At 41.8% G+C, this 27,204-nt stretch overlaps 1 protein-coding gene across 16 annotated transcripts in view; it reads left to right on the forward strand.

The window, feature by feature from the left end:
• The window catches only part of LOC110507293 (focal adhesion kinase 1), a 149,110-nt gene that overhangs the window by 90,336 nt on the left and 31,570 nt on the right, over window positions 1–27,204 (forward strand). For 8 of the 16 annotated variants that reach the window (XR_016484033.1, XR_016484029.1, XR_016484027.1 and 5 more), the window contains 8 exons: window positions 11,146–11,202; window positions 18,912–19,009; window positions 19,224–19,308; window positions 20,885–20,985; window positions 25,091–25,206; window positions 25,311–25,411; window positions 25,799–25,888; window positions 26,014–26,218. Coding sequence is in view for 10 of the 16 variants with exons in the window: in XM_090188521.1 (XP_090044647.1) it covers window positions 11,146–11,202; window positions 18,912–19,009; window positions 19,224–19,308; window positions 20,885–20,985; window positions 25,091–25,206; window positions 25,311–25,411; window positions 25,799–25,888; window positions 26,014–26,218 (853 nt within the window). In the remaining 6 variants the exon portion in view is untranslated. Of the gene's footprint in view, window positions 1–10,830; window positions 10,984–11,145; window positions 11,203–14,485; window positions 14,507–18,911; window positions 19,010–19,223; window positions 19,309–20,884; window positions 20,986–25,090; window positions 25,207–25,310; window positions 25,412–25,798; window positions 25,889–26,013; window positions 26,219–27,204 lie in introns of those variants that run through there. The other 8 variants (XR_016484031.1, XR_016484026.1, XM_090188520.1 and 5 more) reach the window with 3 other exon arrangements.

A 27,204-nucleotide genomic window follows, 5' to 3' on the forward strand; every position in this document is an offset into this window, starting at 1 on the left:
GCTCCGGTGGAGCTGAACACATAGTATGAGTAGAATAGTGAAAGTACATATGGCTCCCTCTTCCTACACAATGTTCACCACATCCTAGTGGGCTGTTGAAGCACCATACAAGCTACATTACATTTTATAGTCTTCTGGTCCTATCTGGCAATGCCTAGGTTGAGTCCCAAATGGGACCCTATCCCCTTTATAGGGCACTATTTTTTACCAGGTTCTATAGGGATCTGGTGATGTGGTTTGTTGGTTATCTAGCTGATATATTGGTGTAGTCTGGCCTAGATTTAGGTTCACATTTTTTGGGGGGGGTTTAATTTATTGGTACCTGTAAAACATCACTATGAATCAACCATCAATCAGACGGCTCTATAAAACATCACTATGAATCAACCATCAGTCTGTTATCAGACGGCTCTGTAGAACATCACTATGAATCAACCATCAGTCTGTTATCAGACGACTCTATAAAACATCACTATGAATCAACCATCAGTCTGTTATCAGACGGCTCTGTAGAACATCACTATGAATCAACCATCAGTCTGTTATCAGACGGCTCTATAAAACATCACTATGAATCAACCATCAGTCTGTTATCAGACGGCTCTATAAAACATCACTATGAATCAACCATCAGTCTGTTATCAGACGGCTCTATAAAACATCACTATGAATCAACCATCAGTCTGTTATCAGACGGCTCTGTAGAACATCACTATGAATCAACCATCAGTCTGTTATCAGACGGCTCTGTAGAACATCACTATGAATCAACCATCAGTCTGTTATCAGACGACTCTGTAGAACATCACTATGAATCAACCATCAGTCTGTTATCAGACGGCTCTGTAGAACATCACTATGAATCAACCATCAGTCTGTTATCAGACGGCTCTGTAGAACATCACTATGAATCAACCATCAGTCTGTTATCAGACGGCTCTATAAAACATCACTATGAATCAACCATCAGTCTGTTATCAGACGACTCTGTAGAACATCACTATGAATCAACCATCAGTCTGTTATCAGACGGCTCTATAAAACATCACTATGAATCAACCATCAGTCTGTTATCAGACGACTCTGTAGAACATCACTATGAATCAACCATCAGTCTGTTATCAGACGGCTCTGTAGAACATCACTATGAATCAACCATCAATCAGACGGCTCTATAAAACATCACTATGAATCAACCATCAGTCTGTTATCAGACGGCTCTATAAAACATCACTATGAATCAACCATCAATCAGACGGCTCTATAAAACATCACTATGAATCAACCATCAGTCTGTTATCAGACGGCTCTATAAAACATCACTATGAATCATCCATCAGTCTGTTATCAGACGACTCTATAAAACATCACTATGAATCAACCATCAGTCTGTTATCAGACGGCTCTATAAAACATCACTATGAATCAACCATCAGTCTGTTATCAGACGACTCTGTAGAACATCACTATGAATCAACCATCAGGACCAGACAAGACCAATGGCACAAATTACACCCAAGGTTACATTTCACCAGCCAGCCAAGTACTGTCTGGCTCTGGCAATACATCCTCACCCCACAGCACCTCATCTATCAACTTAACACTGTGTCAGTGGGCACAGGCCTGTGTGTGTGTGTGGACGTGTTTAACTATTTAACTAATAGTAAACAAACAAACATTTGAACAACTGGGGGCATATTGTTAGTCTCAACAAGGTCAAAGGCTATTTCTAGGAGGTTTAGGGTTAAGATTAAAATTAGGCTAGGGTACGGATTATTATAATATATATATTTTGAACCTTTATTTAACTAGGCTAGTTAAGAACAAATTCTTATTTACAATGACGGCCTATCGGGGGAACAGTGGCCTTGTTCAGGGGCAGAACGACAGATTTTTACCTTGTCAGCCAGGGGATTCGATCCAGCAACCTTTTGGTTACTAGTCCAATGCTCTAACCACTAGGCTACCTGCCACCCCAGGGGTTAGGGTTAGGGGTTAGGGAAAATAGGATTTTGAATGGTACTGAATTGTGTGTCCCCACAAGGTTACTGTAGCTGTGCAAGACTGTGTGTGTGTCTGTGTGTGTGTGTCCTCTCCATCCTATCTCTCCAGTTTAAATGTCACAGAGCTCTTCCCCCAGTGTCTGGCCCACATCACAGTAGAATGTTAATGACTACTGGGTGAGTGTCAGATAAAGAGCTGATTGAGAGGGTGGATGGAGCAGGGAGGAGCAGGGTGGAGCACGGGACAGACAGGCTTGTGTGCATATGGTCCCATTGACACAGCACACTCAGAACGAATAGAGGGATGCTTGTGTGAAACTCGAGTCCCCCCATATGATCATGATGGTACTGGGGAGAAGTCTTGTTGTGGCACCCTATTCCCTATATAATGGCACCCTATTCAGGGCACTACTTTGGACCCTGGTTGAAAGTAGTGCACTACATAGGGAATAAGGTTCTGAAGACCCATGCTAGATATGCTCAGGCATCACTGTAGTTGAATGTATTGTCATGTTGTATAACTCTCTTATTCCCTGTCATTACCTTGTCATTATAACACGATAAGGTTGTGCACGGTTCAGTTGAGATAGTTCTGATGCAGAATGTTCTGACCTTTATTTCCTTTGTTTTGTCTTTATTTAGTATGGTTAGGGCGTGAGTTGGGTGGGTAGTCTATGTTTTGTGTTTATTTAGTATGGTCAGGGCGTGAGTTGGGTGGGCAGTCTATGTTTTGTGTTTATTTAGTATGGTCAGGGCGTGAGTTGGGTGGGTAGTCTATGTTTTGTGTTTATTTAGTATGGTCAGGGCGTGAGTTGGGGTGGGTAGTCTATGTTTTGTCTTTATTTAGTATGGTCAGGGCGTGAGTTGGGTGGGTAGTCTATGTTTTGTGTTTATTTAGTATGGTCAGGGCGTGAGTTGGGTGGGCAGTCTTTGTTTTGTCTTTATTTAGTATGGTCAGGGTGTGAGTTGGGTGGGTAGTCTATGTTTTGTGTTTATTTAGTATGGTCAGGGCGTGAGTTGGGGTGGGCAGTCTTTGTTTTGTCTTTATTTAGTATGGTCAGGGCGTGAGTTGGGTGGGTAGTCTATGTTTTGTGTTTATTTAGTATGGTCAGGGCGTGAGTTGGGTGGGTAGTCTGTGTTTTGTGTTTATTTAGTATGGTCAGGGCGTGAGTTGGGTGGGTAGTCTATGTTTTGTGTTTATTTAGTATGGTCAGGGCGTGAGTTGGGTGGGCAGTCTTTGTTTTGTCTTTATTTAGTATGGTCAGGGTGTGAGTTGGGTGGGTAGTCTATGTTTTGTGTTTATTTAGTATGGTCAGGGCGTGAGTTGGGTGGGTAGTCTATGTTTTGTGTTTATTTAGTATGGTCTGGGCGTGAGTTGGGTGGGTAGTCTATGTTTTGTGTTTATTTAGTATGGTCAGGGCGTGAGTTGGGTGGGTAGTCTATGTTTTGTGTTTATTTAGTATGGTCAGGGCATGAGTTGGGTGGGTAGTCTATGTTTTGTGTTTATTTAGTATGGTCAGGGCGTGAGTTGGGGTGGGTAGTCTATGTTTTGTCTTTATTTAGTATGGTCAGGGCGTGAGTTGGGTGGGTAGTCTATGTTTTGTGTTTATTTAGTATGGTCAGGGCGTGAGTTGGGTGGGCAGTCTTTGTTTTGTCTTTATTTAGTATGGTCAGGGTGTGAGTTGGGTGGGTAGTCTATGTTTTGTGTTTATTTAGTATGGTCAGGGCGTGAGTTGGGGTGGGCAGTCTTTGTTTTGTCTTTATTTAGTATGGTCAGGGCGTGAGTTGGGTGGGTAGTCTATGTTTTGTGTTTATTTAGTATGGTCAGGGCGTGAGTTGGGTGGGTAGTCTATGTTTTGTGTTTATTTAGTATGGTCAGGGCGTGAGTTGGGTGGGTAGTCTATGTTTTGTGTTTATTTAGTATGGTCAGGGCGTGAGTTGGGTGGGTAGTCTATGTTTTGTGTTTATTTAGTATGGTCAGGGCGTGAGTTGGGTGGGTAGTCTATGTTTTGTGTTTATTTAGTATGGTCAGGGCGTGAGTTGGGTGGGCAGTCTTTGTTTTGTCTTTATTTAGTATGGTCAGGGTGTGAGTTGGGTGGGTAGTCTATAATTTGTGTTTATTTAGTATGGTCAGGGCGTGAGTTGGGGTGGGCAGTCTTTGTTTTGTCTTTATTTAGTATGGTCAGGGCGTGAGTTGGGGTGGGCAGTCTTTGTTTTGTCTTTATTTAGTATGGTCAGGGCGTGAGTTGGGTGGGTAGTCTATGTTTTGTGTTTATTTAGTATGGTCAGGGCGTGAGTTGGGTGGGTAGTCTATGTTTTGTGTTTCAATCAGAGGCAGGTGTTAGTCATTGTCTCTGATTGGGAACCATATTTAGGTAGCCTGTTTTCTGTTGGGGTTTGTGGGTGGTTGTTTTCAGTCTTTGTGTGTCTGCACCAGATAGAACTGTTTAGGTTGTCACGTTTGTTGTTTTGTCATTTGAAGTGTTCAGTTTTGATTATTATTAAATTAAGATGAACACTAACCACGCTGCGCTTTGGTCCTCTTCTTCCACCGACGACAACCGTTACAAGATGAATGTTGGCACCGTGTCTTAGAAGTGTTTGTTTTCCTCTCTTCTCTGAGTGGTCATGGACTTTGTATGACCCTGATAGAATGAAATCAGGGTGTGAGTTGGGGTGGGCAGTCTTTGTTTTGTCTTTATTTAGTATGGTCAGGGCGTGAGTTGGGTGGGCAGTCTATGTTTTGTGTTTATTTAGTATGGTCAGGGCGTGAGTTGGGTGGGTAGTCTATGTTTTGTGTTTATTTAGTATGGTCAGGGCGTGAGTTGGGGTGGGTAGTCTATGTTTTGTCTTTATTTAGTATGGTCAGGGCGTGAGTTGGGTGGGTAGTCTATGTTTTGTGTTTATTTAGTATGGTCAGGGCGTGAGTTGGGTGGGCAGTCTTTGTTTTGTCTTTATTTAGTATGGTCAGGGTGTGAGTTGGGTGGGTAGTCTATGTTTTGTGTTTATTTAGTATGGTCAGGGCGTGAGTTGGGTGGGTAGTCTATGTTTTGTGTTTATTTAGTATGGTCAGGGCGTGAGTTGGGTGGGTAGTCTATGTTTTGTGTTTATTTAGTATGGTCAGGGCGTGAGTTGGGTGGGTAGTCTGTGTTTTGTGTTTATTTAGTATGGTCAGGGCGTGAGTTGGGTGGGTAGTCTATGTTTTGTGTTTATTTAGTATGGTCAGGGCGTGAGTTGGGTGGGCAGTCTTTGTTTTGTCTTTATTTAGTATGGTCAGGGTGTGAGTTGGGTGGGTAGTCTATGTTTTGTGTTTATTTAGTATGGTCAGGGCGTGAGTTGGGTGGGTAGTCTATGTTTTGTGTTTATTTAGTATGGTCAGGGCGTGAGTTGGGTGGGTAGTCTATGTTTTGTGTTTATTTAGTATGGTCTGGGCGTGAGTTGGGTGGGTAGTCTATGTTTTGTGTTTATTTAGTATGGTCAGGGCATGAGTTGGGTGGGTAGTCTATGTTTTGTGTTTATTTAGTATGGTCAGGGCGTGAGTTGGGGTGGGTAGTCTATGTTTTGTCTTTATTTAGTATGGTCAGGGCGTGAGTTGGGTGGGTAGTCTATGTTTTGTGTTTATTTAGTATGGTCAGGGCGTGAGTTGGGTGGGCAGTCTTTGTTTTGTCTTTATTTAGTATGGTCAGGGTGTGAGTTGGGTGGGTAGTCTATGTTTTGTGTTTATTTAGTATGGTCAGGGCGTGAGTTGGGGTGGGCAGTCTTTGTTTTGTCTTTATTTAGTATGGTCAGGGCGTGAGTTGGGTGGGTAGTCTATGTTTTGTGTTTATTTAGTATGGTCAGGGCGTGAGTTGGGTGGGTAGTCTATGTTTTGTGTTTATTTAGTATGGTCAGGGCGTGAGTTGGGTGGGTAGTCTATGTTTTGTGTTTATTTAGTATGGTCAGGGCGTGAGTTGGGTGGGTAGTCTATGTTTTGTGTTTATTTAGTATGGTCAGGGCGTGAGTTGGGTGGGTAGTCTATGTTTTGTGTTTATTTAGTATGGTCAGGGCGTGAGTTGGGTGGGCAGTCTTTGTTTTGTCTTTATTTAGTATGGTCAGGGTGTGAGTTGGGTGGGTAGTCTATAATTTGTGTTTATTTAGTATGGTCAGGGCGTGAGTTGGGGTGGGCAGTCTTTGTTTTGTCTTTATTTAGTATGGTCAGGGCGTGAGTTGGGGTGGGCAGTCTTTGTTTTGTCTTTATTTAGTATGGTCAGGGCGTGAGTTGGGTGGGTAGTCTATGTTTTGTGTTTATTTAGTATGGTCAGGGCGTGAGTTGGGTGGGTAGTCTATGTTTTGTGTTTCAATCAGAGGCAGGTGTTAGTCATTGTCTCTGATTGGGAACCATATTTAGGTAGCCTGTTTTCTGTTGGGGTTTGTGGGTGGTTGTTTTCAGTCTTTGTGTGTCTGCACCAGATAGAACTGTTTAGGTTGTCACGTTTGTTGTTTTGTCATTTGAAGTGTTCAGTTTTGATTATTATTAAATTAAGATGAACACTAACCACGCTGCGCTTTGGTCCTCTTCTTCCACCGACGACAACCGTTACAAGATGAATGTTGGCACCGTGTCTTAGAAGTGTTTGTTTTCCTCTCTTCTCTGAGTGGTCATGGACTTTGTATGACCCTGATAGAATGAAATCTCTCTGCAGACTTTGTATGACCCTGATAGAATGAAATCTCTCTGCAGACTTTGTATGACCCTGATAGAATGAAATCTCTCTGCAGACTTTGTATGATCCTGATAGAATGAAATCTCTCTGCAGACTTTGTATGATCCTGATAGAATGAAATCTCTCTGCAGACTTTGTATGATCCTGATAGAATGAAATCTCTCTGCAGACTTTGTATGACCCTGATAGAATGAAATCTCTCTGCAGACTTTGTATGATCCTGATAGAATGAAATCTCTCTGCAGACTTTGTATGATCCTGATAGAATGAAATCTCTCTGCAGACTTTGTATGATCCTGATAGAATGAAATCTCTCTGCAGACTTTGTACGATCCTGATAGAATGAAATCTCTCTGCAGACTTTGTATGATCCTGATAGAATGAAATCTCTCTGCAGACTTTGTACGATCCTGATAGAATGAAATCTCTCTGCAGACTTTGTACGATCCTGATAGAATGAAATCTCTCTGCAGACTTTGTACGATCCTGATAGAATGAAATCTCTCTGCAGACTTTGTATGATCCTGATAGAATGAAATCTCTCTGCAGACTTTGTACGATCCTGATAGAATGAAATCTCTCTGCAGACTTTGTATGATCCTGATAGAATGAAATCTCTCTGCAGACTTTGTATGATCCTGATAGAATGAAATCTCTCTGCAGACTTTGTATGATCCTGATAGAATGAAATCTCTCTGCAGACTTTGTATGATCCTGATAGAATGAAATCTCTCTGCAGACTTTGTATGATCCTGATAGAATGAAATCTCTCTGCAGACTTTGTATGATCCTGATAGAATGAAATCTCTCTGCAGACTTTGTATGATCCTGATAGAGTGAAATCTCTCTGCAGACTTTGTATGATCCTGATAGAATGAAATCTCTCTGCAGACTTTGTATGATCCTGATAGAGTGAAATCTCTCTGCAGACTTTGTATGATCCTGATAGAATGAAATCTCTCTGCAGACTTTGTATGATCCTGATAGAGTGAAATCTCTCTGCAGACTTTGTATGATCCTGATAGAATGAAATCTCTCTGCAGACTTTGTATGATCCTGATAGAGTGAAATCTCTCTGCAGACTTTGTATGATCCTGATAGAATGAAATCTCTCTGCAGACTTTGTATGATCCTGATAGAGTGAAATCTCTCTGCAGACTTTGTATGATCCTGATAGAATGAAATCTCTCTGCAGACTTTGTATGATCCTGATAGAATGAAATCTCTCTGCAGACTTTGTATGACCCTGATAGAATGAAATCTCTCTGCAGACTTTGTATGATCCTGATAGAATGAAATCTCTCTGCAGACTTTGTATGATCCTGATAGAATGAAATCTCTCTGCAGACTTTGTATGATCCTGATAGAATGAAATCTCTCTGCAGACTTTGTACGATCCTGATAGAATGAAATCTCTCTGCAGACTTTGTACGATCCTGATAGAATGAAATCTCTCTGCAGATTTTGTATGATCCTGATAGAATGAAATCTCTCTGCAGACTTTGTACGATCCTGATAGAATGAAATCTCTCTGCAGATTTTGTATGATCCTGATAGAATGAAATCTCTCTGCAGACTTTGTATGATCCTGATAGAGTGAAATCTCTCTGCAGACTTTGTATGATCCTGATAGAATGAAATCTCTCTGCAGACTTTGTACGATCCTGATAGAATGAAATCTCTCTGCAGACTTTGTATGATCCTGATAGAATGAAATCTCTCTGCAGACTTTGTATGATCCTGATAGAATGAAATCTCTCTGCAGACTTTGTATGATCCTGATAGAATGAAATCTCTCTGCAGACTTTGTATGATCCTGATAGAATGAAATCTCTCTGCAGACTTTGTATGATCCTGATAGAATGAAATCTCTCTGCAGACTTTGTATGATCCTGATAGAATGAAATCTCTCTGCAGACTTTGTATGATCCTGATAGAATGAAATCTCTCTGCAGACTTTGTATGATCCTGATAGAGTGAAATCTCTCTGCAGACTTTGTATGATCCTGATAGAATGAAATCTCTCTGCAGACTTTGTATGATCCTGATAGAATGAAATCTCTCTGCAGACTTTGTATGATCCTGATAGAATGAAATCTCTCTGCAGACTTTGTATGATCCTGATAGAGTGAAATCTCTCTGCAGACTTTGTATGATCCTGATAGAATGAAATCTCTCTGCAGACTTTGTATGATCCTGATAGAGTGAAATCTCTCTGCAGACTTTGTATGATCCTGATAGAATGAAATCTCTCTGCAGACTTTGTATGATCCTGATAGAGTGAAATCTCTCTGCAGACTTTGTATGATCCTGATAGAATGAAATCTCTCTGCAGACTTTGTATGATCCTGATAGAGTGAAATCTCTCTGCAGACTTTGTATGATCCTGATAGAATGAAATCTCTCTGCAGACTTTGTATGATCCTGATAGAGTGAAATCTCTCTGCAGACTTTGTATGATCCTGATAGAATGAAATCTCTCTGCAGACTTTGTATGATCCTGATAGAATGAAATCTCTCTGCAGACTTTGTATGATCCTGATAGAATGAAATCTCTCTGCAGACTTTGTATGATCCTGATAGAATGAAATCTCTCTGCAGACTTTGTATGACCCTGATAGAATGAAATCTCTCTGCAGACTTGGTATGATCCTGATAGAGTGAAATCTCTCTGCAGACTTTGTATGATCCTGATAGAATGAAATCTCTCTGCGGACTTTGTATGATCCTGATAGAGTGAAATCTCTCTGCAGACTTTGTATGATCCTGATAGAATGAAATCTCTCTGCAGACTTTGTATGATCCTGATAGAGTGAAATCTCTCTGCAGACTTTGTATGATCCTGATAGAATGAAATCTCTCTGCAGACTTTGTATGATCCTGATAGAATGAAATCTCTCTGCAGACTTTGTATGATCCTGATAGAATGAAATCTCTCTGCAGACTTTGTATGATCCTGATAGAATGAAATCTCTCTGCAGACTTTGTATGATCCTGATAGAATGAAATCTCTCTGCAGACTTTGTATGATCCTGATAGAATGAAATCTCTCTGCAGAGGATGAATCAAAATATTTCAGCTCAGCACAAATACTGCACCAGGACTTCCATTCCACTGTTGTTCAACTAACTGAGATGCTCTCTGAAGTTACACTTCCCCTAACCCTTTTGGGTGTGTGTGTGTGTGTGTGTGTGTGTGTGTGTGTGTGTGTGTGTGTGTGTGTGTGTGTGTGTGTGACCTACTTACAGTGAGGTGTCTCTTTGACCTGTGTATGTTACTCACTTGGCAGCCTCTTACTATCATCACCCTTATCAACATCTGGGGGAATCCCCTGAGAGTTAGTAAGAAGTGGCTGCAACTTGGTTTTGACCTTTAAACTCGTTATTTTGCTGTCAACTTTCTCTAAGAGGGCCAGTAAACATTCCCTAATCTGTGTTTTTCGCCTCTCTGTCTCTCTCTCTCTCTCTCTCTCTCTCTCTCTCTGTGTCTGTCTGTCTGTCTGTCTGTCTGTCTGTCTGTCTCTCTCTCTCGTGCATGCTACCTACGTGGATTTGCAGGGGATTTAAGTGGGGACGGTAAAGTTCAACCTCTTATCAACTTTCTTTTCCTATTTCCTTATGTGTTATTAAACACAGGGCTTCTACAATGATCTGTGGTGTCCTCGTTATGGATAGAATGGGTCATACTATTCTGTCACTCTGTCTGTCCATTTGGGTACGTTCTACACTTTTCAGAGTGCTCTGATTTTCCTTCGTTTTCTAGTCATTTTCGAGTAACCCTTATCTTTTTTTCCTTCATTAATAATGACACACTATCATAGCATTTCACAGCTTTTTAACAGTAGTCCTGAATCAAATCAAATCATTTGACTTATCAGCAGTTTTTCTTCTTTATCTCAGGCTGCACAAAGCAGGGCTGTCTCAACATTCATCTGTGTGTTATATTTTCCTGGAAACTTCTGCTTCTTCCTTAAAATCACAGCAGTCAGGATAGACAGGCTCACCCAATGACTCTGGAGTTACCCGTGACTCAATCTGTTTTTCCTGAAGAAGTTTCTCTGGGGGGGGAAACTCCTCCTCATCCCTCCTCCCCTCACTCAAATACCACTGCTGCTATTGGAGCACAGCTCAGACCTGAGGAACATGGTGGGAGAACGCAGAGGGAGGCACATCACAGAGCTGGGCTGTTTGTCATATGTGTGGAGGGGGGGATTGGTGTTAAGGGTTAACAACTTTGAAATGGTGGGTTTTTGGTAAAGGTACTTTATTGTACTAAAGGTAAGTTAAGTACAAGTCTAGACGTAGTTAGATTAACACCTAGCCTAACTCATGTCTGTCATGTTGGGCTATCCTGCTTAGAGTCAGAATGCTACTGTTCTTTATCCTCACCTCTCTCTATCCCTCCCTCTCTCACTGTGTGTCGCTCTCTTTTTTCCCCAGAGACAGACGACTATGCGGAGATCATAGATGATGAGGATACCTACACCATGCCCTCCAGTGAGTACCGTAGCATCTGTCACACAGGGAGTAAGTAAGGGATCATGTGCTGAGGAGGATGAGGGAGGCAGCGACAGACAGCGGTGCTGGGTTTTAGAGTGTCTCAGTGGTGAGCTGCAGACCAGATGTTCTCTCCAGACCCCGTGGGCCTTTGATCGTGGCCTCTAGTGTACAGCTTTAACCCAGTTTGGAGAAGTGTGCCCCACTTTCTGATTGGCTGTTACCACATTCTGCCTTCCTGGGGTCATTGAGACTGGAGTTCTCTGAAAGCACCAAAGCTACAGAGGTCAAGTTGGTGTTAGGCATCTTTCAGTTCTTCATTTTTTATTTTCAGAGTTCAGATTTTTGCTACTACATTTGTAGCAGTTTTATTTAGATTGTTCTTCTCTTAACTAGTTTTCAAGAGGCAATAATGTTTCTCAATTATTTTATGTTCATCTTTGATGTAACTATTACTGTTGATAGAGAGTAGTTCACAAAAAGCTAGAATCATATTTACACGGGGAATCCCCAACACAGAGTGCATGAGGTGGATCTGTCGATCACTATTAGTAGAATGAGTTGGCTGTGACTGTCTTCTGCTGCTCAAACAGTTTCCTCTCAACATTTCATTTTTCATGACGTATCTGTCCTTTGTCCTTCACTCTTAGGGAAAAAGGTGTTACAGTTGAAGTGGGAAGTTTACATACACTTAGGTTGGAGTCATTAAAACTAGTTTACATACACTTAGGTTGGAGTCATTAAAACTAGTTTACATACACTTAGGTTGGAGTCATTAAAACTAGTTTACATACACTTAGGTTGGAGTCATTAAAACTAGTTTACATACACTTAGGTTGGAGTCATTAAAACTTGTTTACATACACTTAGGTTGGAGTCATTAAAACTAGTTTACATACACTTAGGTTGGAGTCATAAAAACTAGTTTACATACACTTAGGTTGGAGTCATTAAAACTTGTTTACATACACTTAGGTTGGAGTCATTAAAACTAGTTTACATACACTTGGGTTGGAGTCATTAAAACTAGTTTACATACACTTAGGTTGGAGTCATTAAACCTAGTTTACATACACTTAGGTTGGAGTCATTAAACCTAGTTTACATACACTTAGGTTGGAGTCATTAAAACTAGTTTTTCAACCACTCCACAAATGTCTTGTTAACAAACTATAGTTTTGTCAAGTCGGTTAGGACATCTACATTGTGCATGTCATTTTTCCAACAATTGTTTACAGATAGATTATTTCACTTATAGTTCAATGTCTCACAATTCCAGTGGGTCAGAGGATTACATACACTAATTTGACTGTGCCTTTAAACAGCTTGGAAAATTCCAGACAATTAAGTTCTGGCTTTTGAAGCTTCTGATAGGCTAATTGACGTAATTTGAGTCAAGTGGAGGTGTACATGTGGATGTATTTCAAGGTCTACCTTCAAACTCAGTGCCTCTTTGCTTGACATCATGGGGAAAATCACTATTAGTAGAATGAGTTTCAAAAGAAATCAGCCAAGACCTCAGAAAAACAATTGTAGACATCCACAAGTCTGATTCATCATTGGGAGTAATTTCCAAATGCCTGAAGGTACCACATTCATCTGTACAAACAATAGTACACAAGTATAAACACCATGGGACCACATACAGCTCAGGAAGGGGACGCGTTCTGTCTCCTAGAGATGAACGTACTTTGGTGCGAAAAGTGCTAATCAATCCCAGAACAATAGTAAAGGACCTTGTGAAGATGCTGGAGGAAACAGATACAAAAGTATCTATATCCACAGTTAAACGAGTCCTTTATCGACATAACCTGAAAGGCCGCTCAGCAAGGAAGAAGCCACTGCTCCAAAACCTCCATAAAAAAAGCCAGACTACGGTTTGCAAATGCACATGTGGACAAAGATCGTACTTTTTGGAGAAATGTCCTCTGGTCTGATGAAACAAAAATAGAACTGTTTGGCCATAATGACCATCGTTATGTTTGGAGTAAACAGGGGGAGGCTTGCAAGCTGAAGAACACCATCCCAACCGTGAAGCACAGGGGTGGCAGCATCATGTTGTAGGGATGTCTTTGCTGCAGGAGGGACTGGTGCACTTCACAAAATAGATGGCATCATGAGGAGGGAACATAATGTGTTTATATTGAAGCAACATCTCAAGACATCAGTCAGGAAGTTAAAGCTTGGCCGCAAATGGGTCTTCCAAATGGACAATGACCCGAAGCATACTTCCAAAGTTGTGGCAAAATGGCTTAAGGACAACAAAGTCAAGGTATTGGAGTGGCTATCACAAAGCCCTGACCACAATCCTATAGAACATTTGTGGGCATAATTGAAAAAGCGTGTGCAAGCAAGTATGCCTACAAACCCTACTCAGTTACACCAGCTCTGTCAGGAGGAATGGGCCAACATTCACCCAACTTATTGTGGGAAGCTTGTGGAAGGCTACCCAAAACGTTTGACCCAAGTTAAACAATTTAAAGCCAATGCTACCAAATACTAATTGAGTTTATGTAAACTTCTGAACCACTGTGAATGTGATGAAATAAATAAAAGCTGAAATAAATAATTCTCTCTACTATTATTCTGACATTTCACATGCTTAAATGTGATGATCCTAACTGACCTAAGATGGAATTTTAACTCTGATTAAATGTCATGAATTTTTACAAACTGAGTTTAAATGTGTTTGGCTAAGGTGTATGTAAACTTCCCACTTCGACTGTATGTAGAACCTAAAATGGTTCTTCGGCTTTCCCCGTAGGAAAACCATAGGAAAACCCTTTGAATAACCCTAGGTTCTACCTGGAACCCCCAAAAGTGTTCTGCCTGGAACCAAAAAGGGTTCTCCTATGGGGCCAGCTGAAGAACCCTTTTGGAAATCTTTTTTCTAAGATTGTCCTCCACACGACTCCATAATTTACTTTATATCATAACAGTGGAGAAGTATTTAACATAGCCTGAAACGCTAGCCGTTTATATTATGTGTACACATGCACATGCACACACACAGCCAGCCAGCCAGCCAGCCTGCCAGCAGAGGCTGCTGACAAATGGCAGTGTAGTCCAAGGGTATTAATCTCCCTGCAGTTCGTTTGCACTGACTGTCTTCTACATGCAACAAATGTCACTCCCCTTTGCCAGAAAAGCACTCTTACTTAGTCATGTGTTTCTCCAAACCAGGGAGGTACCTTTCGTACAGTTTAAACCATTTTAAAAGTTATGTTCCTCCAATGTTGATGTACCCTCTAAAAGATTTCTCCTCACATGAACTGCCCTGCAGAATACTATGGACTAGAGGAAGGTAATGGTGTGCGTCTCAGCCCTGTACTTGAGGATTGCCTTTTGGTTGTATTGTGGTTGTCAGACCAGGGTCAACCATATATGTTAAATACTTTCAAATACTTGAGCTACACTTGATTTAGTGTTCAATTGAACCAATGGAGTGGTCGCACAAGGCCAATCTATATCCATGCTACATCAGGTATCTGGAGGTATTTACCATTTGACCCAGGTCTACCTCTGGTTTGACTTGTGTGATTGTGTTTCTGTCATTTTCTTTCATTTTGATTTGATTTGATTGATGTATTGAGTGTTGGTGAATAGACACTGTCCAGCCCAGAGAAAGATGAATATTGCAGCCAGGCTGTCCTATTGACCCGTTATGGATGGAAGGGACCACAGCCACTAGTCAGACACAGTACTGCTGCAGCGGGGCCACTCACTGGCCCTCCAGAATATGTGCAAAGTTAAGAAGTACACAAAGATCATTTGACACCATCATACTGTTTACCAGTGTTTTACATTTCAAGTGTAAAATGTGATTATGGCTTGGCATGTCTGGTGAAACTTTATGCATGGTGATTTCATATTCACAATATGATTGTATTTATTCAACAAATCAGCCATTGCATGCAAATCCATGGATAGCCTTGGCAGTCCTGATTTGAATGGAATTGCATGATTGCATGCTGTACTGTGATCTTCAGTGATCAGCTAAAACCAGATTGATTTCACAATCAATCGGACGTCCATACCACCCGTTGATATGAAGTCAGTGTGTCTAATGCTGTGTGTTGTATCCAGCCAGGGACTATGATATTATACAGTCAGTGTGTCTAATGCTGTGTGTTGTATCCAGCCAGGGACTATGAGATTATAAAGTCAGTGTGACTAATGCTGTGTGTTGTACCCAGCCAGGGACTATGAGATTATAAAGTCAGTGTGTCTAATGCTGTGTTGTATCCAGCCAGGGACTATGATATTATACAGTCAGTGTGTCTAATGCTGTGTGTTGTATCCAGCCAGGGACTATGAGATTATAAAGTCATTGTGACTAATGCTGTGTTGTATCCAGCCAGGGACTATGAGATTATACAGTCAGTGTGTCTAATGCTGTGTTGTATCCAGCCAGGGACTATGAGATTATACAGTCATTGTGACTAATGCTGTGTTGTATCCAGCCAGGGACTATGAGATTATACAGTCAGTGTGTCTAATGCTGTGTTGTATCCAGCCAGGGACTATGAGATTATAAAGTCATTGTGACTAATGCTGTGTTGTATCCAGCCAGGGACTATGAGATTATACAGTCAGTGTGTCTAATGCTGTGTTGTATCCAGCCAGGGACTATGAGATTATACAGTCAGTGTGTCTAATGCTGTGTGTTGTATCCAGCCAGGGACTATGAGATTATAAAGTCAGTGTGTCTAATGCTGTGTGTTGTATCCAGCCAGGGACTATGAGATTATACAGTCAGTGTGTCTAATGCTGTGTTGTATCCAGCCAGGGACTATGAGATTATACAGTCATTGTGACTAATGCTGTGTGTTGTATCCAGCCAGGGACTATGAGATTATACAGTCAGTGTGTCTAATGCTGTGTTGTATCCAGCCAGGGACTATGAGATTATAAAGTCAGTGTGTCTAATGCTGTGTGTTGTATCCAGCCAGGGACTATGAGATAATAAAATCAGTGTGTCTAATGCTGTGTGTTGTATCCAGCCAGGGACTATGAGATTATAAAGTCAGTGTGTCTAATGCTGTGTTGTATCCAGCCAGGGACTATGATATTATACAGTCAGTGTGTCTAATGCTGTGTGTTGTATCCAGCCAGGGACTATGAGATTATAAAGTCATTGTGACTAATGCTGTGTTGTATCCAGCCAGGGACTATGAGATTATACAGTCAGTGTGTCTAATGCTGTGTTGTATCCAGCCAGGGACTATGAGATTATACAGTCATTGTGACTAATGCTGTGTTGTATCCAGCCAGGGACTATGAGATTATACAGTCAGTGTGTCTAATGCTGTGTTGTATCCAGCCAGGGACTATGAGATTATAAAGTCATTGTGACTAATGCTGTGTTGTATCCAGCCAGGGACTATGAGATTATACAGTCAGTGTGTCTAATGCTGTGTTGTATCCAGCCAGGGACTATGATATTATACAGTCAGTGTGTCTAATGCTGTGTGTTGTATCCAGCCAGGGACTATGAGATTATAAAGTCATTGTGACTAATGCTGTGTTGTATCCAGCCAGGGACTATGAGATTATACAGTCAGTGTGTCTAATGCTGTGTGTTGTATCCAGCCAGGGACTATGAGATTATACAGTCAGTGTGTCTAATGCTGTGTTGTATCCAGCCAGGGACTATGATATTATACAGTCAGTGTGTCTAATGCTGTGTTGTATCCAGCCAGGGACTATGAGATTATAAAGTCATTGTGACTAATGCTGTGTGTTGTATCCAGCCAGGGACTATGAGATTATAAAGTCATTGTGACTAATGCTGTGTTGTATCCAGCCAGGGACTATGATATTATACAGTCAGTGTGTCTAATGCTGTGTTGTATCCAGCCAGGGACTATGAGATTATAAAGTCATTGTGACTAATGCTGTGTGTTGTACCCAGCCAGGGACTGTGAGATTATACAGTCAGTGTGTCTAATGCTGTGTGTTGTACCCAGCCAGGGACTATGAGATTATAAAGTCAGTGTGACTAATGCTGTGTGTTGTATCCAGCCAGGGACTATGAGATTATAAAGTCATTGTGACTAATGCTGTGTGTTGTATCCAGCCAGGGACTATGAGATTATAAAGTCATTGTGACTAATGCTGTGTGTTGTATCCAGCCAGGGACTATGAGATTATAAAGTCATTGTGACTAATGCTGTGTTGTATCCAGCCAGGGACTATGAGATTATACAGTCAGTGTGTCTAATGCTGTGTTGTATCCAGCCAGGGACTATGAGATTATAAAGTCATTGTGACTAATGCTGTGTGTTGTATCCAGCCAGGGACTATGAGATTATAAAGTCATTGTGACTAATGCTGTGTGTTGTATCCAGCCAGGGACTATGAGATTATAAAGTCAGTGTGTCTAATGCTGTGTTGTATCCAGCCAGGGACTATGATATTATACAGTCAGTGTGACTAATGCTGTGTGTTGTATCCAGCCAGGGACTATGAGATTATAAAGTCATTGTGACTAATGCTGTGTGTTGTATCCAGCCAGGGACTATGAGATTATAAAGTCAGTGTGTCTAATGCTGTGTTGTATCCAGCCAGGGACTATGAGATTATACAGTCAGTGTGTCTAATGCTGTGTGTTGTACCCAGCCAGGGACTATGAGATTATAAAGTCAGTGTGTCTAATGCTGTGTTGTATCCAGCCAGGGACTATGAGATTATACAGTCAGTGTGTCTAATGCTGTGTTGTATCCAGCCAGGGACTATGAGATTATACAGTCAGTGTGTCTAATGCTGTGTGTTGTACCCAGCCAGGGACTATGAGATTATAAAGTCAGTGTGTCTAATGCTGTGTTGTATCCAGCCAGGGACTATGATATTATACAGTCAGTGTGTCTAATGCTGTGTGTTGTATCCAGCCAGGGACTATGAGATTATAAAGTCAGTGTGTCTAATGCTGTGTTGTATCCAGCCAGGGACTATGAGATTATAAAGTCAGTGTGTCTAATGCTGTGTGTTGTACCCAGCCAGGGACTATGAGATTATACAGTCAGTGTGACTAATGCTGTGTGTTGTACCCAGCCAGGGACTATGAGATTCTACAGTCAGTGTGTATAATGCTGTGTGTTGTATCCAGCCAGGGACTATGAGATTATAAAGTCAGTGTGTCTAATGCTGTGTTGTATCCAGCCAGGGACTATGAGATTATACAGTCATTGTGACTAATGCTGTGTGTTGTATCCAGCCAGGGACTATGAGATTATAAAGTCATTGTGACTAATGCTGTGTGTTGTATCCAGCCAGGGACTATGATATTATACAGTCAGTGTGACTAATGCTGTGTTGTATCCAGCCAGGGACTATGAGATTATAAAGTAATTGTGACTAATGCTGTGTGTTGTATCCAGCCAGGGACTATGAGATTATAAAGTCATTGTGACTAATGCTGTGTGTTGTATCCAGCCAGGGACTATGAGATTATAAAGTCAGTGTGTCTAATGCTGTGTGTTGTATCCAGCCAGGGACTATGAGATTATAAAGTCAGTGTGTCTAATGCTGTGTGTTGTATCCAGCCAGGGACTATGAGATTATAAAGTCATTGTGACTAATGCTGTGTGTTGTATCCAGCCAGGGACTATGAGATTATAAAGTCATTGTGACTAATGCTGTGTGTTGTATCCAGCCAGGGACTATGAGATTATAAAGTCAGTGTGTCTAATGCTGTGTGTTGTATCCAGCCAGGGACTATGAGATTCAGAGACAGAGGATTGAGCTGGGTCGCTGTATCGGAGAGGGACAATTCGGGGACGTCCACCAGGGAGTCTACATGAGCCCGGTAGGCCTAGTTTGTGTCCCAAATGGCTCCCTATTCCCTATTTAGCCAACTGCTTTTGACCAGAGCCCTATGGGTATCCCTATGGGCCCTGTTCAAATGAAATGCTCTACATAGGGAATAGGGAGCCTACACATTTGTGGAAAAACAAGACACAATCCTGTTAGGCTTGATTTATTTAAAGGACCATTTTCTGATGTTTTATTTCTCTCTGTAGGAAAACCCTGCTCTGTCTGTGGCCATCAAGACGTGTAAGAACTGCACCTCTGATAGTGTCAGGGAGAAGTTCTTACAAGAAGCTTGTAAGTAACACACCTCCTCCTGTCGTCCTTCTTGATCACAGCACATACGACCTCTTGCTCTTCATACATCAGTTGTGTGTATACTACTGAGGGTTGAACACATTACCTTTTAGTTTGCGTCTAGGGCGCATTCTCAGCATAGCAATCTCAGACAGATATTTCTACCTTTTTAGGGCTACCACATGCAGAGATTTAGGATGCATCCCAAATGGCACCCTATTTCATATATATTGCACTTTATAAGGATTAGGGTGCCATTTGTGACGCAAGTGTAGCAGTGGGTTTTTGAACAGCAGAAGACTGGTCTTCAGCTCCAGTGGGTTTTTGAACAGCAGAAGACTGGTCTTCAGCTCCAGTGGGTTTTTGAACAGCAGAAGACTGGTCTTCAGCTCCAGTGGGTTTTTGAACAGCAGAAGACTGGTATTCAGCTCCAGTGGTTCTGATAGAGAGAAAGGCTCCTTTATCCAGATGAAATGCCCAGACAAGGTGGGACTGAGTTTAACCCCATGTATGAAAACACAGCAGGAATGTGTGGAGGCTGCAGGGGGACTGGGGAGGACAGAACACCGCTTTAGAGAGGGATGGGTTTTGAGAAAGTGGGTTTACACTAGTACAGTCCTGCTGATTTCCCACGTGCAACACACACCCCTTCCCTTCCCTTGCTGAAGTCTGAGACACACACATGCGTGCATGCCCCCACACACTCTCTCTCTCTAACACTACACACATGGACGCACACACACAGAGAGACAAAATCCAAACACACACACACACACACTACTCTAAAACACATCAAATAGCACATCACCACTGTAAACTTCCTCCCCTCCTCTTCTGTCCTCTCCTCCCCTCCTCTCCTGTCCCCTCCTCCCCTCCTGTCCCCTCCTCTCCTCTAATCCCAGCCTCTCCTCCCCTCCTCTATCCCTTCCTCTCTCCCCTCCTCCCTTCCTCTCCTGTCCCGTCCTTCCTTCTCCTCTCTTCCTCTCCTGTCTCCTCCTCCCCTCCTCTCCTCCCCTCCTGTCCCCTCCTCTCCTCTAATCCCAGCCTCTCCTCCCCTCCTCTATCCCTTCCTCTCTCCCCTCCTCCCTTCTCCTCTCTTGTCCCCTCCTCCCTTCTACTCTCTTCCTCTCCTGTCCTCTCCTGTCCTCCTGCCCCCTCCTCTCCTCTAACCCCAGCCTCTCCTCCCCTCCTCTCTCCCTTCCTCTCTCCCCTCCTCCCTTCTCCTCTCCTGTCCTCTGCTCTCCACACGGGGTGCTCAGCAGGAGCAGGGTTGATGACATGTTATCTGAGTAAAAACAAAGATGGCGGTTTGAGTCATCTAAAGTCATCCTAAAATAGCCCACTGTAAACATGGACCTGCTTCCTTCATAACAGCCTTGATATTTATTATCAACATGAATATTAATCCACTATATAATCAGTCTTCATTTTCCACTCTACCTTTTCGCCCTACATACAGTAAGTAACCTGATTCTATAAACCGTAGCCTAGCTAATCCCTGGTCTATTCAATTACAGTGAATAGACTGTGTGTGTGTGTGTGTGTGTGTGTGTCTGTGCATGTTGTCCCCATGCAGTGACCATGCGTCAGTTTGACCACCCCCACATAGTGAAGCTGATTGGAGTGATCACAGAAAACCCCGTGTGGATCATCATGGAGCTGTGTACACTGGGAGAGGTACAGAACACACACACAATACAGTGCTTTAATACAGGAAGTACCTTTAATACAGAAATCAGTTTAACAGTGATGACCTCAGGCTCTGTAACAGTAACCTATGGATCATGCTGAAGAGTACTGTAATTTGAGTTTTTAGATTTTTTTCACCCATTTAGTCTTGGATGGTACTTCTACCTTTCACATGGTTTCAGCTGTTAGGGATGGCCATCTAGTGGTGGATAGAGGCATCACATTCAAGGTTCAATTTCGAGGTTTAACCAGTACACTGTAGAAGGCAGTCTATGTTATATGTGATCAGGGTCAGATTAAGGAATCATAGGCCCCAGGCTTTGTTTTTTCTATAGCCCTTCCTTCCCGGTACACCATCATTTTCTGTAAACAAATCCATGAACAAAGATGCAATTGGAAGCGTGTTACATTTACTGTTGAAGAAAGAGGCCCTAAAGCCAGAATAACATTTGGCATGTGGCATAGGCTACAGTTGAGCAGAGATGTTTTTAGAATTTCCACACATGAGGATTTAAAAAAACACATTTCATGCATTTCTATGTCATTTGCATGACAGAAGACATTAGCACAATATTTTTTAATACCACACAAATGACTGAAAACAGTGTCTACTCTGACTGACAAACTGAGATCAATCTGGTCTGGAATTCACAACAAACAATAGCCCAGGCCAATGAAGCGACACACAGATTGTACATTATCAGGAGGTAATACAGTATATATATCACAGTAGGCTACTAAATGTAATGTCCAGTGACACACTGACTCCCCTAATGATGAAGATGAAGCCATAGGCTATTGTCATGTCTTTACTATCATTAAATTGAAGACTTATTGTTTTTATCAAAGATTCTCTGTAATTAATATTACACGATCAACTGATTAATCATGTAACTGTAATTAACTAGGAAGTCGGGGCACCAAGGAAATTATTCAGATTACAAAGTTATAATTTCCTAATATAACTTTTCAGATATTTTATATCTGATCAATTAGTCTTCGAATTAATGAATTATTTACTTTACCTCACGTTAGTCTCATTCCAAACGTCGTAAATTGTTGGTTATCTGCACGAACCCAGTCTTCACTATGAGTCATCCATACATGAAATGTGTTTTTTTTCTTTCCAAAATATACGTTTTTCCAGTGATTGTATTTTGAAATCTGTAAAAGGCAAACTGACATCCGCAACCAACCATAGAAATATAATCCATAGATGTCAGTTCCCTGGCACCCATCGCTAGTGTACCCATTAGGGCTCCCGAGTGGCGCAGCGGTATAAGGCCCTGCATCTCAGTGCTTGAGGCGTCACTACAGACACCCTGATTCGATTCCAGGCTGTATCACAGCCTGTGATTGGGAGTCACATAGGGCGGAGCACAATTGGCCCAGCATCGCCTGGATTTGGCCGGTGTAGGCCGTCATTGAAAATAAGAATTTGTTCTTTAACCGACTTGCCTAGTTAAATAAAGATTAAATAAATATATATTTTTAAATGAGTTTAACAGTCAAATTGCCAGTGTAAGAGGTTCCAAAACCCCTTCTATGGATTATATGTCTATGGCCACAACAAGCTGTAGCCTATATTTGTCGCTCTAACTGCAGCCTTCCCGACTGTAGGCATAGCAATTTCCTGGCATGGTTTAGGTCCACTTGTAGAATCTATGCCAAGGCGCATTGAAGCTGTTCTGGCAGCTCGTGGTGTCCCACTTTATGTTGGTGTTTCCTTTATGTTGGCAGATAAGCTACCTGTATGTGCTTGTGATAAAACTTAATCGACAGGTTTTATGTAGCAAAATTAGAAATTGTGTTTTTTACTTTGGATAAAAGTAGAGACTCAGAGCTAGAAAATCATATATCATACACTACAGTTGAGAAACAAAGGGAAAGTAATTCTGTTTTGAAAGTTGATAAACTTGTAACCTCACTTTTGAGAAAATGGCCCTTAATGTTTTGGTACCTACTGGGGAGCTTTTCTTTGTTTCTTTCTTCTTTGTCTACACCCATTCAGCATTGTTCACACCCTCTTTAAGCCTTTGCCTGTCCCATCTCTTTAAGGATTCACGTGAGGCCATGTACTAAACAACCAAAGATTTCAAGACTAAAGGCTGGTTTATACTGCGTGTTCATAAATGTAATCTGGACTGCCAGAGTGTGCCTAGAGTGCACTCTGGGCATTTGTAAACTCAGCGTTGTCAGGTTGTACATTCGCAAATTCAGAGCGTTTCGCTCTAGGAACGTTCAGAGCGCACACTGGATGGTCTAGCCGAGGAGTAGGGTTGATCCAAGCTTCTGACCTAACATCAGCAGTCAAGCACCCAAGCTAACTGGCTAATGTTGGCTAGCTACTTTCAGACACAAATGAGAGAACAGTTCACTCTGACCATTTTACTGGCACTAGCAGAGCTGGTTAGGCTGCTTTTATGTTACCCAGAGCATTGGTGACTGCAACTGTGCTGCTGGCAATAATTTAATCACGCTTTTTTGCCAACGTTTACTGACACGGGCTATATACAATTGGTGTTGAGCGTTCGTAAATTCGTCAGTTATTCTGCGCTCTGGCACACTGAGACAAGAGTGATCTGAAATCGGAGTAGATAGCCAGAGCGAATTTATCAGCTACGTCTATCAACAGTTGTCGCATTGACACCATGAACTTTGAAATCGTTACTTGCATAGTGCAGTCTTTTGTTTAGACATGTAGTTAGCTAGCTAAACAATGAGCCATAATCCCAACTCATAACGTTAATACCCTGCATGAATCTGCAGGCAGCTAACCAACCAGGTTCAATGTTAGCTAGATAACATTAGGCTATAACTAGCAATGCATTTGGCTCTGTGATACGAATAATATAACTACACAGATCATACACGTAACGTTAGCTAGCCAGCCAGCTAACGTTAGCTAGTTAGCTAACAGTACACTTTAACTTGAAATTAAAACGACTTTCTGACTAAATTAGAAATGTGCAATATCTGAAAATGTAGCCAGCTAGACTACCTTACCCGTATGCATGGATAGACGCTTCTCCCTCTCTGTCACAGATGCCATGGTTGCCCTTAGTTTGAAGATGTACTCCAGAGACAGGTGTTTTATACAGCAGCCTTCTGTGTGTTCTCTTTTCAACTCAGTCTGCATATTTGCAATCAAACGCCAGAATCTTTTCCGTCTCCTTAGCTATCATACTCTAATTCCACTGATTTCAAAACTCGGGCCTCCGGAAAGTGGAGAACAACACTTATACAGTTCTACTATGCAATATCTTTCAAAATAGTCCAGTTAGAATGGATTACCTACACATACTGACCGCTTTATGTTATAGACAGAAGCATGATACATGGCAGACCAGTCTGAACTCATCTCTCGGCATGTCCAGCCCACTCATTATCTCAGCCAAGTAGTAAGGAGGTTGCTGGCTTTTTCTGTGGCTAAACTAACTAGGCTTGTAATTTAACCATTTTTTCGTATTTACAGATAGAGATAGTATACAAGTTTGTTATTAAGGCACATGAAAGTTCACATGTTCCAGAAGGCATTTCTGCCAAAAAACACATTTTTATAATAAAAAAAAGTTTACTCTCCTGTGTAGTAGCGACGCCTAGTTTCCTGAAATTGTGCTCTCTGGTGTATTTTGAACATTGAGAGCGGGCTCCTGTGGTTGGATAAAAAAGTATTATAATAATACTAAAAAAGTTTTGTCCCAGCCCCTGACTTACACAATTGACCAGTCACATTTATTTATTATGCAGTTTATTATTTTATTTTTTGTTAAATTCATTAGGTACCCAATCAAGGCAGGGCCCCCAGTTACCCACATGGCACCCCCTACCTCTTCTCCTCCCTCCATCTGATGATTAGCAGAACGGCATCAGGCTGTCTACACTCAAAATATATACTACATATTTATAAATACTGTATATATCTCCTTTATTATTATTATACATTTTTAAATGTTTTTTTCCTCTCTTGGGCCCCCAACAGGCCTGTGCCCAGGGGCTTCAGCCCCAGGAAGCTCCTGCATTAAACCATCCCTGTATGTAATGTACATGCTAAAGTGAGTATTATCTTTTGTTTTCTCTTCCATCTTTACAGCTACGCTCCTTCCTGCAAGTGAGAAAATACAACCTCGACTTGGCATCACTGATTCTCTATGCTTTCCAGCTAAGCACAGCACTTTCCTACCTGGAGAGCAAGCGGTTTGTACATAGGTAAGCCCTCAACCCAATCTAGCCTTATTAATATGGCTTTGGTGTGTTTCCTGTAAACACACTACTCTTCTCTTCTCCATTGTAACCATGTCTGCGTCTTGAAGGGATATAGCTGCCAGGAACGTGCTGGTATCCTCAGTGGACTGTGTTAAACTGGGAGACTTTGGCTTGTCTCGATACATGGAGGACAGCTCCTATTACAAAGGTAGGAGTTTAATTTGTTCTGGAGACTAACTGTCCACAGTCAGCATACCAGAGGAGATCACTTTCTGCTGTTTATGTTATCAGTAAGTCATTCATTAGGCTCCTCACTCTTTAAGCAGACAGCTGTGGCTGCTGTCATTCATGGACATTATAAACATGGAAATATCTGTTGCACGTATGCATGGGGCGAGTCAAAGAAACTCAACAGCTCTTTTCATCAGCATATGACTCTGTGAGACTGCTATTGTGAACCACTCATCTAACTATGGCTTAGGGAAGTCCTGTGGGAGGGGAAGTGTTGCATTGTTCATGTGTACCTGTCTAATCAATCACAATAAAAACATTTGATCACAAAAAATCAAAGTCCTGCTTTCACCTCTCCTCCCAGCCTCCAAAGGGAAACTGCCTATCAAATGGATGGCACCAGAGTCTATTAACTTCAGACGCTTTACCTCAGCCAGTGACGTGTGGATGTTTGGTGAGTATGGGAATTTATACAGTACTTATCAAACAGTGCTCTACAACTTTTAAGTTCAAGGCTGTATGTTATTAGCTGATAAATTAGGGTTTAAATATATATATATATGTTTCTCTGTACTTCAGGTGTGTGTATGTGGGAGATCCTCATCTACGGAGTCAAACCCTTCCAGGGGGTGAAGAACAACGATGTCATCGGCCGGATAGAGAACGGAGAGCGTCTGGCCATGCCCCACAACTGCCCCCCTACCCTGTACAGCCTGATGACCAAGTGCTGGGCTTACGACCCTAGCAAGAGACCCTGCTTCACAGAGCTCAAAGCCCAGCTCAGGTATGGCCGTCAGTCGGTCTATCTGCATGTACATTGCTGTAGTGCATGGTGCGTTATCATACCTTGAAGACTATCTCCTACAACTACAATGTCATAAGATCTGAACTGAGGTTCATTGACTGTGGAGGAACAATAATGCATATCTATCAGGGTTGGAGTTCATTCCATTGTATTAATTGAGTCAGTTCAGGAAGTGAACTGAAATTCCAATTCCAAAAGTTTCTCATAGAGAGTGTCGGGGGGTCAGGGGTTGTCTAATAATTCTAATAATTTGTACACTGCAAATTGACCACAACTAAGCCCAAAAAGAGGTTGCATTTAAAAATAACAATAATTTCATACCTTTATTATGTTGAAACACGATCACGTCTCTTTTTTAATTTGTGAGACTACTTGGAAACAGATTTCCTGAATTAAATAGATAGCGAAAATATATATATTTTTAAACAGGCCACCTGTTGCCGACCCCATCTAGATAGATTTTCATTCTTGGTCACTAGATGGCACCAAAGCATCCACACATTTCAATCGTTGAAGGTGGAATTGACTGGCTTGTTTGTACAAGTAGATATACTGTATTAAATGCCCAGTTCTCTGGCTGACACTTGGCTCCATGGTGTTTTGGGTGCTGTGATTCAGTTGAGATCAGTCACACCTCTGGCTGACACTTGTCTTCATGGTGTTTTGGGTGCTGTGATTCAGTTGAGATCAGTCACACCTCTGGCTGACACTTGGCTTCATGGTGTTTTGGGTGCTGTGATTCAGTTGAGATCAGTCACACCTCTGGCTGACACTTGTCTTCATGGTGTTTTGGGTATTGTGATTCAGTTGAGGTCAGTCACACCTCTGGCTGACACTTGTCTTCATGGTGTTTTGGGTGCTGTGATTCAGTTGAGATCAGTCACACCTCTGGCTGACACTTGTCTTCATGGTGTTTTGGGTGCTGTGATTCAGTTGAGGTCAGTCACACCTCTGGCTGACACTTG

Source organism: Oncorhynchus mykiss, chromosome 2, assembly GCF_057628025.1.
Source record: "Oncorhynchus mykiss isolate SJ-2025 chromosome 2, ASM5762802v1, whole genome shotgun sequence".
Lineage (NCBI taxonomy): Eukaryota > Metazoa > Chordata > Actinopteri > Salmoniformes > Salmonidae > Oncorhynchus > Oncorhynchus mykiss.